We start from the raw sequence: 13,311 nt of genomic DNA, 5'->3' as shown, positions 1-13,311 counted from the left end.
AAAAAAAAAAAAAAAAAACTCTTCTTCTCTTTTACCTTCAATGCTTCAATTGAATGCCAATGCCAACCCAAATGGTTACAAGCATCCTCGATAGCTACTCCACCATCTTCTCCAAACAAATCTTTGTCATACTCAAAAAATAAATGCACCTCAGTAACATCTAACCACTCAAAACTTACTCATTTAACCTTTCAAATACTAGGAGCTACATCTTTGAGTATACTCCTTAACAAGCTTTGCAAATGACGAAGACTTGATCTCTAGCAATTTGGCTGGGGAATCATACTCCACTATACGACCTGCTCAATTAATAAGAAAAAACATGTCAATTTGATTAGGCAAGCACCATAGATGAGTAGATGTAATATCGAACTAAATTCAACCCATTTTAATTTGCAGTGTATTAATTTCTAGATACTAACCATTATCGAGGAGGAGGACCTTATCAGTATCAAGAATTGATGTTATTCTATGCGCGATTATGATGACAGTAGACCCTGAGAAGTGTTGCCTAAGCGTTTGTTGAATTAGATAGTCAGTCGCAATATCTATTGATGCAGTAGCTTCATCGAGTACCAACACTTTGCTTCTCTTGAGTAACACCCGTCCTAAACAGACTAGTTGTCTCTGACCCATGCTCCAATTCTCTCCATTCTCAGTCACTATGACAACCATCATATGAAAATGGGTTAGCTGTTTAGGATCTTATTTGCATGAAGTCTTCTTTCCCTATTTTTTCTTTTGGAAAAGGGGTTGGGGTTGGGGTTGGGGTTGGGGTTGGGGCCGGGTTGGGTAGTGCACTAAAAGTTAGATGCATCATACAATATTAATTTGATTTTGAAAGGATTGTGCACTTGTGCATAGCTAAATTGATGTTGGGAAACTTTGGTATAAAATAAATATGAGAAGAAACCAACCTGGAGAATCAAGCTTCCCTTCTTTCTTTCTAATTTCGTCACCAAGTTGGCATGCATCTAATGCCTAAGACAACAAATGGTCAATGTCAATTTATCACTTTGCTTGATTATTAAAGATTATATAGACGAGTTAAGTAAAAAATGCAATGAATAAGCAAGGGGGGGCCAAGTGGAAATGGAAAGTAAAAATAGTGCACTTCTCAGGTCCCCCAACTAACAGAATATATTAGGCCAAACTTAGCGCAAATATTATCCAATGCATCCAAATAAATGATTTAGCAAATTGAATAAAAAAATAAAAAGAATACGACCATGAGACAGGAGTTCATAGATATATATGACCAAACCAATCAATTGCAATGTGTTTCTTTTATGTTATCCTATCTCTATCATTGATTAAAGATTATTTGTCAATAAAAACAAAAAACCCACCTCCCATATCTGTTCATCAGTGTAATCTTCAAGCGGATCAAGATTGCTTCTTAGAGTCCCTTCAAACATTGTTGGGTCTTGCGGGATGATGCTCAATCTTGACCGCAAGTCATGAAGGCCAATTTTAAAGATGTTGATACCATCTATCCAAATCTGACCGGCTGTAGGTTCAAGCATGTGGAAAAGAGCCTGAATGAGAGTTGATTTACCACTTCCTGTTCTTCCAACGATACCAATCTTAATCCCTTCAGGTAAACTGCATGTGAGACCTCGCAAGACAAGAGGAAGATGTGGGGCATATCGAACCTACAAATATATTAAATAATCAACTCATCAAGCTTAGTAGAATTCCATAAGACTAGGAAGAATGTCCAAAAATATTAAGCTTTAGACTGTCTATTCCGTAAGACAAAGAAATAACTAAGGAACGAGAAAAAGACTTAAGGAACATAATTTAGGGAGATTACCTGTAGATCAACAATATCAATTTTTCCTTGTGAAGGCCATTCATGACTTGGCTTATTTTCTTCTACCAACAAAGGGGCTTCATTAGGGATGTAGGCATACTGTAATATTCTCTCAATAGATATGATTTTGTTCTCAAGACCACAAAGATCCCATATGACCCCATACATACTGAATCTAAGCCCATATGTGACTGCTAAACTCATAACACCTTCAAAAGAGAGGGGAAAAAAACTACATTCAAAAGCATGCTTTCATGTGAACAACTAATCAAAATTGCACTAAATGATGGTTTTATAAGATCTCAAGTTGAACTTTTTACCAGGACCGAGTACTCCCTTTGGCACCGAGATCAAAAAAACCAAAAATATGGCATATGTGATGGATGCCAACATATCCATGCGTAAGCATAACCACTCTATTGCACCAGAGAAATAAAACTTAGGCCGGAAATACCCATCCACCAGCTTGAGGTTTGTGTCCAAAAACCTCTCTTCTTGATTGAAACATCTGATTGTGGTTGAACCCAAACTAGATTCAACAAAATGTTGTGTAATTGGACCTTGGCATACTCCAGTCAGTCGTGACAGCTCTCGTGCTGCAGATATGTAGTATTGCTAAAAAAACAAGGTTCATATAAAGAAAATTAGGTAGAATGTAAAAAACCAATATGTATAGCTAGGGAATGATAAATTGGCTTTTTTATGAGGGAATTCCTACCGAGTTGCTTAGATTTAGATGATTGATAGCTACGCCATCATTATGGATAAAACTATAGGATAATATTTTATTCATTCTCAACTATTGAATAATTACAATTTCTAGTTTAGATGTTTATTTAATTATAAACGTCACTTGTATGAGAGTCTATAGTATATATCCAAAAATTTCTATCCTCAAATTCTTAAATGAAAATTTAACTAAACATGAACATATTTGTACCTTAAATTTTGTGGTATGCATTAAATAATCATATGACCAAATTTTGAGTCCTTTTTTTTTTTTTTCACTAAAGATAATTGAATTAAAATCTAAACAATATAAGAAGTGCATATAGAGAAGCTATATGAAACAGAGATAAGGATGTACAGATGGATGTGTGGAAAAACTAGGAAGGATAAGGTAACAAATGAATGTATTAGAGTCGACCTGGGATTTGCCCCGATCAATGACAAGTTTGAGAAAAATCGTTTGAGGTGGTATAACCATATTAAACGGAGGCTTAGGGATGTCCTAGTAAACAGGAGTGATATGATTTCAATTGAAGAAGCCAAAAGAGCTAGGAATAGGGCTAAAATGACTATAAAATAAGTTGTGAGGATTGACATGCATAGTCAAGTCCTTGTCAAATATGACATCAAAGAGAGTTGATTGGAAGGCAAAAATCCATGTAGTTGACCCCATCTGGTTGACTTTTCCTGACTTGCTAGGTTGTGGTCTTTCCTTTTACTTCCATCTCCTGTTTGCTTTTACTTATTGTTCTCCTCTTTATTTTGCTAGGACCCATGTAGCCAACCTTATAGGATTGGTACAAAACTAAGTTTGTTGTTGTTTGTGTTATTGTTTTAAAAAAAAAACTACATTTTCGTATTAATTTACATGAAAATATGTCATTGGGAAAATAGATTTTTTTTATATATATTTTGATAAATTCAAGAATAATATTAAGTTTTAAATTGTTCACATCCAAGCATATATACATCCACCACTAAATCATTTATGGTGTGAATAAACAAAACTATGAATTCTTTTTTTTTTTTTTTAATAGAAAAGAAAACTATGAATTCATTAATCAAATAAAGTGTGAACTAACTTGTATTATGGCTTATTAATCATGGAAAATATATACTTAAGCTTTATTTTGAAATTTTAATCATGCAAAGTGGAAGTGGCTGCAAAATTACCTGATACCAAATGCATGCCACAATCATCGGAATAAAAATGATCAACATTTGCCATGCAACTTGTGACATTACTGCAATAGTTCCTAGGAATTTTATGACTGAGATCAGAAGTTCTTCAAATTTATGTGGAATAGAGGTATCAACTGCACTTTGATCTATGGATACCTGTTTAGAAAATTATAATTTAAAATTATACTAAATTTACAGTGATTAAACAAGATCATTTTGACCCCAAGAGTATTAAGCATATTTACTAACCCGATTTAGAATCCTTCCACTTGGAGTAGAATCAAAAAATGACTGGGGAGCACGAAAAATGCATAAATGCATTTTGTTGAAGAGCAAAGTGGATGTCTTGTACCCAGTAATTACAGTGAGCATGGACCTTATAAATGTACAAAGAGAGCTTCCAAGGGTTAAAGCAATATAGATAAAGATGAGACTGGATCCTTTAACATGAGGTCTTACATCCTCTGAAACAGGATTATCCAACACCATCCAATAACTACTGACTATTAGGAGAAACTCAAAAAGAATTTGCGCCAGAAGTATCAATGGTATAAAAGCCCCTTTATATGCAGCTGTAACATATTTCCAATAAACTGAAGGATTAACTCCACCATTTTCTCTCTTTTCTTCTTGGACAAGCTGCCCTTTCGGTTCAATCGTTTTTTCTGTTTTATAGTTTTTAGATTCAATTACTTCATCATCTTGAATAGATTTCTCAGTACACAACATATTGCCATCTTCCTTGTCATTGATTAAATTATCCAAAACAGCCCCATGTTCGACAAAATTAAGTTTTGTCAAAGCTTTCTTATGTGCACCCACTAAATCCATAAAATCAATTCCTGAACTAAGAATTTCTTCATACTTTCCTGCCTGAGTAATCTTTCCATCTCTCATCACCTATAAAACAAACGAAGGTAAATATTTGCTCTCAAACAAGGTTGAGGCACTTGAAGTTTAAAAATAAATAAATAAATAAATAAAAATAAAATGAAAATGAAAAATATTGCATATTCTCACCAAGATAAGATCAGCAAAAGTAAAAAACTCTACTTGGTGGGTCACATAAATTATTGTTTTTGAACCCAAAATTCCCAGCAAGCACTCCTGTACAAAAGTTCAAATTTTCACATTTAGGCCCTCAAATACTTCTACATATTAATGTAAATTGGTTTTCATAAAATAAGTAACACCAAACTGTAGGTTTTATGTAATAACGTGCATTACTCAATACCATATGTTTGTATTTCTTGCTTTATAACCATGATTTCATTATCCTTAGAAATATTTTTAAATCAATCTCAATTTTTTGAAAACAAAATTGTGATGTAAGCTTCAAGCCAATTTTATCAAGGAAAGTTTTGGAAGTAGAACTCAATAAGCAATTACCTTAAATAGATGAGTTCCTGTGTGAGCATCAACAGCACTAAAAGGATCATCAAGTAGATAAATATCAGCGTCATGGTACAAAGCACGTGCAATCTGGATTCTTTGTTTTTGTCCACCACTCAGGTTGATCCCCCTCTCCCCTATGATAGTCTGATCCCCAAAGGGACACAATTCTAGGTCCTTCTTCAATGAACAGGCTTCAAGGATCATCTCATACCTTTCCTTATTCATCTCCTTACCAAACAATATATTGTCTACTATCTTGCCACTTTGTATCCAAGGTGATTGTGCCACATAGGCCAATGTCCCCTTTAACTTAATAGCTCCAGATACCTTTGGCACTTCCCCCAATATGCATGAAAGTAGGCTTGACTTACCTGACCCAACAGAACCACAAACAACTACTTTCATACCATGATTCACTCGAAAATTAAGATTTTTTAATGTAAGATTAGGAGAATGAAGATCCCAAGAGAAATTTCCCTTGACTATCTCAACTGCAACTTCGGCACTATCTCTTGGAAGCTTTTGTACTATATTTTGATCAAGGTCATCAAGATAAAGAAATGAGGTAATCCTATTAAGGGAGACTTTAATCTGAAGTACCATGGAGATTGTATCCGGGAGATTATAAATGGGCCCTTGCAACATTGCAAATGTTGCAAGTGCAGATAAAATCTTCCCCGAGTCTAATTGAATTCGCATAAGCCCACAGGAACCAAAAGTAATCATAGATACAAACAAGGGAGTAGACGAGTAGACAGAGGAAGCCATAGCTGATGTATAAAGTAACTTCTTTAACCATTTCGTTTCAAATTTCCTAAGCTCAATTATCTTATCCAAGAATTTCATCTCCCATCCCTGAAGCTTGAGAATCCTCATATTCCTTAGAGCCTCAGATGTCATCTTCATCCTTTGATCCTTTGAATCCATCAATTTCACTTGAATTTCCTCCTGTAGTTTTACCAATGGAGCATTTGCTAGCATTAAAATTATTGTGGCAACAAAAGCTACAAGTGAGGCAAGGCCAAGTCTCTTGTACAGGAATTGCATAGGGACTGTACTGGATTCAAATCGATCAGATCTCGAGCTTGGCCAGCGAGGAGGATCTCGAGCTTCTGCGGGAGTTTCTTCAACGGAGTTTCTTCAACGGAGTTTCTTAGCCGGAGAAGAGGGTGATCGGAGAAGATCTGCCGAGAAGACATAGGCGACTCTGTCTTCAACGGAGTTTCTTCGCCGTTGCTGTTCATTGAGAAGACAAAGGCGACTGAACCTAAAAAGCGTTTGGAGGAGGACGGGTAGAGAGGATATCAGTGGGGCAAAGAACTGTGATCTGAGCAGATCCGTACAGGTCTGGGCACCTCTCCTCAGCCATCGTTCAAGGCTTAAGCAGATTTTCGAACAACCGTGGAAACCATACCAGTGGAAGAGAACTGAAGGGTGAAGGAGCAGATCTGAGCAGATCTGCGCAGATCCGAGCAGATCCGAGCAGATCTGAGCTATCTCAATCGGATCTGCTTGTGTATTCTCTGCTTGTGTATCAGCAGCTCAAAGGATCATAGAAAAGAAAATTAATCCCAACTTGATCCAGTGAAGGGGTTACTCAATACCCAGTTTCCCCTGTTTAAGGAACTGAATCAGCTGCCTGAGCATCCTATGAATGAACCATTCTCGGCTGAGCAGGATGTGGCTGAGGAGGGTCTCCCAAAGGTTCCTGCTGGAGATGAAGGGAGACGCTCCTATTCTTCCGTGGTGGGGAGAGCTCTGCCGGATGTGGATAGTTTGCCAGACCCCATTCATGCGGGCACTGATACAAAGATAATTGTTCCTCAAGATGCCTATGAGGAACGCCTCCAGGGCTTCCGATTTGCTTTGATTGGCAGAGCAAATTTCAAATTCATATCTATGGATGACATCCGCAAGGAGGCGAGAGAAACCTGGAACCTCAAAGGCGGTGTGAAGATGGCTCCGATGGGGAAGGGTTACATCCTCTTCAAATTTGAAAAGGAAGGTGACATGGCAGCACTGTGGCGAAGGAGTCTTACGAGAGTCGCTGGTCACGTTCTCCGTTTCCAGCGATGGAAGCCTGACTTTGATGTGCATGCGAAGAATAATACTAAGCTCGTATGGATCAGATTCCCCGACTTGCCTCTTGAATATTGGCATGAGAAGATTCTACTCACTATGGCTAAGGCTGCTGGGAGACCTGTTGCACTAGATAGATGTACTCGAGCGGCTTCCATGGGATCTTTTGCTCGGGTCCAAGTGGAGATCGAAGTGGGAGCAAGCAGGCCTGAGGAGATTCAAGTGGAGAGACGACAACCAGGAACGGGGGAAATTTTCTGGTTCAAACAGATTATTTCCTATGAAGATGGCATGCTTAGGTGCGGGTATTGTAAGAGAATGGGTCATAATGTGCAATCTTGCCGCCATCGGAAAGCACCAAATGAGGTGCAGCACCGTGAAGGACACATAGATGGTGAGACGTTTGGTGAAGAAGAAGGTGGAAGACAGGATGAAGGCCCCAGGCAGGGCGGCGACGCGGCGGAGATGGTGAGTAATGCTGGAAGATCCTCCGCTCAGCCAATGCACGGATCTCTTCCCTTCTCAAGAGCTGCTATTTTAAGACAGTCTACGCCTAATAGCATATATGGGAATCTTGAAATCATCCTTCCCTTGGAAGACAATTCTGAGAAGGAAGGGAATCTGCCAAGTGGCAATGGGATCATTCCAAATCAACTTTCTGAAGGAAGTTCTAAGGAGTACTCGGTGGAAGATAACAGCTCTGAGGCCAGCTCACCCCATGGGCAGTGCAATCCTCCATCTAGCAAGGTTGACCAGCAACTTATTGACCGTCCTATGGTGGACAACCCATTGGGCGGAACTGAATATGGATCCGACCCAGCAGACTCTGCAAGCTCCTTGTTCGAACATGACTCTCATCCTTTCAGGGAAGAGAGAAACCAGAAAGGCGCTGAGATTGAAGCTCCTAACACAGGTAGGGCCCCTGTGCCTCGTACTCTCAGGCCTCGTAAGAACAGAGCAGTGAACATTGGTAGACGGGGAGGCTGCCGGAAGACTCACGCTGGCAGAGGAGGGCGCGATCATGAATGGGAGGGCCCTGAGCATGTTGTTTCAGACTTGTCTCCATCACATATTGTGGGAGGAAGGGTGATAGTCCAACACCAAGAAGTGACAGCAATTGACAGTTTTCTTCGAGATGTGGAAGATAACTCTAATAGACCAGCGCATGAAGGTGGAATGCTGGGGCAGACTTCAATGTCTGGTCATCTGGATGCCACAAATAAGTGATTTGATGAAGGTCCTTTTCTGGAATATTAGGGGCATCAAGAAGGCGATCGGAAGACGGGCCTTGAGAGAGTTGATTATTCAGAAGGATCCAGACCTTCTGTGTATCGCAGAACCGATGATAGGTACCTGTGACTTTCCCAATTTGTTTTTTAATAAACTAGGCTTTTACGGTGATTTTATTCATAACAATAGGCTCAATAGAATTCCAAATCTTTGGATCCTGTGGAGAAGAAATTTGAAGGTCCCTGTTTCTGTTTCTGAGTCTGAACAGCATGTTACAATTGCTTTGGATTGGGGTATGAGCCATATCCAGATTTCCTTTGTTCATGCTAGCAGCTTTAGGGCGGGGCGAAGAGCTTTATGGCTGGATTTGGTGGCTGATACTCCTCAAACTCCTACTCCTTGGACTGTTATTGGTGACTTTAATGCATGCCTTCAATCTCATGAGAAACGTGGCCCAGGAAATTTCAGTTTGGGGTCGGCAGCAGAATTTGGAGCCATGGTTGACGCATGTCTTCTATCTCAGGTGCCCTCGATGGGCAGGAAATTCACCTGGACAAACAATCGATGCCGAGGTAATGTCTGTGCTGTTCTGGATAGAGGTTTTTGTAACGAAGAATGGATATCCTTTTTTCAGGACTGTTCTCAACAGGTCCTGCCTCGGTTTGCCTCTGACCATTCCCCTCTGCTTGTGGTCTCAAGTAGCAGCCAGCGCCCTCCAAATTGCCCCTTTCGATTTAATAATTTTTGGACGGATCATGAGGACTTCGATAGGGTTGTAGCTGAATCCTGGGCGGAGTGGGCTCCAGGGTCACCTATTTTATCCCTAATGTCTAAACTCAAGCGGCTCAAAGGGGCATTAAAAGGTTGGGCGAAACAGACCTTTCCCCATTTTGAAAGGGATCTCGACGAGGCAAAGAAAAATCTCAACCACGTGCAGGAGGAGATTGACAGTAATGGGTTGTCGGATCAACTGTTCCGAATGGAGGCTGATGCTAAAACGGCTCTTCTCAAGGCGCAAGAGAACCATGAAAAGCTCTGGGCAGAAAAGGCGAGACTCAGGTGGTTGACTTATGGGGACAGAAATTCTAAGTTTTTCCATCTATCTGCTAAAATGCGAAGAAATAGAAATACTATCCGATCCCTCAAAAAACAGGATGGGTCAATTGTGGAAGGGCAAACTAATTTGGGTGAGTATATTGTGGAATTCTATGAGGGATTTCACAAAAATGCTCCAACAGTCGATCATCTTGATCTTTTGGACAGCATTCCGAGGGTTCTCCAACAAGTAGACATATTTCATCTAGACTCTCTTCCTGGTAATGCAGAGATCATGAAGGCGGTCTGGGCGCTTGATCCTGAAAGCTCGCCTGGCCCAGACGGCTTCTCTGGAAAATTTTTCAGGAAGTGTTGGAGCATTGTGGAAGGTGATGTTTGTAATGCGGTGAAAGCCTTCTTCAGGACTAGTCGTATGCCTAAAGGTGTTAACAATACTTTCCTAATTCTGATCCCTAAAGTGGACGGAGCTGAGACTCTGGACAAGTATCGACCATTGTGTATGAGCAATTTTTTCTGCAAAATAATTTCTAAGGTGTTGGCTATGCGCTTAGAGAGATTTCTCCCCAGGCTCATTTCGGAAGAACAGGGAGCTTTTCAAAAAGGGAAGCTGATCCATGACAACATTAGTGTGGCATCCGAGTTGGCGAACTTGATGTATTCTGCCACGAGAGGGGGTGGCCTTGGTCTAAAAATAGACATCAGAAAGGCATACGATACGATTTCTTGGTCTTTCCTCTTTAAGGTGATGGAAAAATTTGGATTCTCAGAAAATTGGATCACATGGCTGCATCAATTATTGGCTTCAACTAAGATTTCTGTTCTTGTCAATGGAGGCCCGCAGGGCTTCTTTGGCGTGGAGCGAGGATTGAGACAGGGAGACCCTATATCCCCCTTGCTTTTTATCATGGCGGAAGAGGTTCTCTCTCGAGGCCTGACGAGATTGACCCACCAAAAAGATATTATGCCCATTTGTGGCCCTAAAGGCGTTGTAACCCCTGGGCACATCTTATTCGCCGATGATATCTTTATCTTCTCGAATGCTTCATCCAGGTATGTGGCTAACCTTAAAAATTTTCTTATGAAATATCAGGAGTTCTCTGGTCAACACATCAGCTTCGAGAAAAGCAAGCTCTTCCTAGGGAAAATTTCTCCAACTCGTAAGCAAGCCATCGCTGAGACTTTGGGCATCCCAATTTGCAGCTTTCCAACTCGATACCTTGGTGTTGAGATATTCAAGGGAAGAATCACAAAGGAGGCATTGCTGCCTGTGTTGGATAAAGTAAAGGGGCGCCTTGCTGGATGGAAAGGTAAACTTTTGTCGATGGCGGGCAGGGTGGAGTTGGTTAGATCAGTCATATCCGGTATTCCTAATCATAATTTTGCGATCTATTGGTGGCCCTCTGCTCTCCTTGTAACCATGGAAAGATGGATGAAGAACTTCATCTGGGCAGGGGAAGTGGATACCTCAAAACCAATTACAGTGAAGTGGGAGTCTGTTTGCAAACCGAAGGAAGAAGGGGGTTTAGGTATCAGAAGACTCAGAGACACGAACATGGCAATGCTGTGTAAATTGGTATGGAGAATAAAGCATGAGAAATCTGCTGCCAATTCCTTTCTTAGAGCCAGATTTGTGAAAAAAGATGGGTCATTTAATAGAGGTTGTCGGCCGTCGTCTATTGCTCTGGGCATCAGAAAGGTGTGGAAGACTGTGGAGGCAAACGAACGTTGGATTATTGGGAGAGGCGATCTAGCAAATTTCTGGAAAGACAAATGGTGGGGCCCTAGGTCTATTCTTGAGGAGATTCAGACTCCTGACCTCCCTCCCCTCCCTTGCAATGCTAAGGTTTGTGATTTCATCAGGAATGGAGAATGGTCACTTCCAGAGGTCCGCTCTCACTCTCTCAGACAAATTTTCCTTGCAATTAAAGAGGTGAAGATTCCCAGTGCCCAATTTGAGGACTTATGTATATGGCAGCTATCTCCTCTTGGTTCTTTTACTACATCGTCAGCGTGGGAGGATATTAGAAGAGTTGCTCCGGCAGTGCATTGGAACTCTTTGGTTTGGCACAATAACCTCCCTCCAAGAATTGCTACTTTTGGATGGCGACTAGCTCATGAGAGACTCCCAACGGACGAGCTTATAAGGAAAAAAGGAATTTTCCTAGTCTCTCGATGTAGCCTCTGTGAGCAGTACGAAGAAAGTATGGAGCATATTTTCCTTCACTGTCCTTTCTCCAGAGATATTTGGGAGAAGTTCACCTCTTGTTTCGCAATTCGATGGTCTGAACATGAGTCAATTGATAGCTTATTTCAGTGGTGGAAGAGGAAATCAAGATTGATCAATTTAAAAAACTCTTGGATGATAGGGTTTACCATCATTGCTTCTCAAATCTGGAGGGAAAGAAATATCAGACGGTATGAAGGAAAAAAGAGGAATGGGATCTACTCATTTCAATACATCTGCCAGGATCTTGCTCTATATGCAGGGACTTCTAAGGGTGAAGTGAAATCGATTGCTGATATTATGTGTTGCAGAAAACTGGGGCTGAAGATTGATAACCCAAAGATTGTGCCGCCGCTGGAAGTTCATTGGTGTAAGCCACCGGATCAGTGGATCAAAATTAATGTTGATGGCAGTTCATTGGGAAATCCGGGTCGCGCAGGAGCAGGGGGAATTGTTCGTGACAGTAATGGTCAGGTTTGTAAGGCTTTCAGTACTTTTTTGGGTGTTAAAAAAATATATGAAGCTGAATTTAGCGCTGTCATGGAAGCAATATTGGTTGCTATGAATATGAACGCAAGGGGCTTGTGGATCGAGTCTGACTCCGCAGCTGTAGTGGCTGCAACTCAGAAGATGCATATCCCTTGGTTTGTTTTACAAAAATGGCGGTTTGCTCTCCCATTCCTTCAGTCCATTACATGGAAAATCACCCACTGCTTCCGTGAGGCGAACACTGTGGCAGATTTTTTGGCAAAGAAGGCAGCAAAATCGGGAGCCTCTGACTACTCCACCACTTTTCCCAGTCATGTATTAGATGATTTAGAAAATGATGCCTCGGGTAGGCATAGTTTTCGCTTCTGCTAGGCTCTTGCTTGTACACTCTGCTGATGGCTATGCCGAAGGTGGAGTTTGCAAGTGGCTGTAGTGGTTGCGAGCCTGCTTGATTTTCTTTCTTCTTTGGATGTATTTTTCCTTTATTTCCTTCAATAAAATCATCCTTTAGCAAAAAAAAAAGGTAGGAATTGCCATTTCAGCTCTGGCAAACCAACTCTAATGTAAGGGTGTTAATTGGTTTGGTTTCGGTTTAAATGGGGCGGATCGGTTCAGTTCACATTTATTTGACCAAAACCATAATCGCACCATTTACTAAACGGTTTAACTTTCTAAAACCGTGACCGTTTAGTAAAGGGTTTCGGTTTCCACGGTTTCTAAATGGTGTCAGTTTCACGGTTTTAAATAGTTTCGGTTTCGATTTATTCCATACGGTTTGTAAAATGGTTCACAATCAGTTTGTTATAACTTGCAACCATCTCAAAACTGAAGATCATAAACTTATCCAAAAATAATTAACAACCACAAACAAGAGATTCTATATTATCGATGGTATGTCTTAATTTGATAATCTAGTGCTATTTCATTGCATGACTATTCTCAAACATATAGAATTAATATCATACAACATTCAAATCCAGCCTTCTATAACATAAAATATTAAAATGACAGGTGGTTCAGCCAAAACACCCCACCTGTGATAACAAATAGTAATATATATGGATTACAAGTTCATGATCTAAAGCCTAAACTTGAACTGAATTGCAATAAG

At 40.4% G+C, this 13,311-nt stretch overlaps 2 protein-coding genes across 2 annotated transcripts; one reads left to right on the top strand and one right to left on the bottom strand.

The window, feature by feature from the left end:
• Nucleotides 1–417: 417 nt before the first annotated feature.
• Nucleotides 418–6,169, bottom strand: LOC122059170 (ABC transporter C family member 3-like). Its single transcript, XM_042621852.1, has 9 exons — nucleotides 5,117–6,169; nucleotides 4,748–4,834; nucleotides 3,977–4,627; nucleotides 3,719–3,883; nucleotides 2,137–2,431; nucleotides 1,817–2,007; nucleotides 1,350–1,655; nucleotides 918–981; nucleotides 418–662 (listed from the first exon to the last, which is right to left on the bottom strand). Exons 1-9 carry the CDS (start codon nucleotides 6,167–6,169, stop codon nucleotides 418–420), a joined length of 3,057 nt encoding a protein of 1,018 aa, XP_042477786.1.
• Nucleotides 6,170–8,543: 2,374 nt separating this feature from the next.
• On the top strand, nucleotides 8,544–12,572 carry LOC122059169. The gene is made up of 2 exons (XM_042621851.1): nucleotides 8,544–12,081; nucleotides 12,235–12,572. Exons 1-2 carry the CDS (start codon nucleotides 8,544–8,546, stop codon nucleotides 12,570–12,572), a joined length of 3,876 nt encoding a protein of 1,291 aa, XP_042477785.1.
• Nucleotides 12,573–13,311: the final 739 nt, after the last annotated feature.

Source organism: Macadamia integrifolia, chromosome 13 (assembly GCF_013358625.1).
Source record: "Macadamia integrifolia cultivar HAES 741 chromosome 13, SCU_Mint_v3, whole genome shotgun sequence".
NCBI lineage: Eukaryota > Viridiplantae > Streptophyta > Magnoliopsida > Proteales > Proteaceae > Macadamia > Macadamia integrifolia.
The sequence above is the reverse complement of the archived record's forward strand: the minus strand, read 5'-3'. Positions and strand labels throughout refer to the sequence as shown.

What these genes read in the sequence shown, in the direction of transcription:
- LOC122059169 (XM_042621851.1), top strand. Translation starts at nt 8,544, where the DNA reads ATGATAGGTACCTGTGACTTTCCCAATTTGTTTTTTAATAAACTAGGC. An exon ending in GCCGCTGGAAGTTCATTGGT is followed by an intron (nt 12,082 to 12,234) that starts GTAAGCCACCGG and finishes AAATATATGAAG; the next exon opens with CTGAATTTAGCGCTGTCATG.
- LOC122059170 (XM_042621852.1), bottom strand. Translation starts at nt 6,169, where the DNA reads ATGCAATTCCTGTACAAGAGACTTGGCCTTGCCTCACTTGTAGCTTTT. An exon ending in CTGATGAACAGATATGGGAG is followed by an intron (nt 982 to 1,349) that starts GTGGGTTTTTTG and finishes TTGTTGTCTTAG; the next exon opens with GCATTAGATGCATGCCAACT. An exon ending in AGGGAAGCTTGATTCTCCAG is followed by an intron (nt 663 to 917) that starts GTTGGTTTCTTC and finishes TGGTTGTCATAG; the next exon opens with TGACTGAGAATGGAGAGAAT.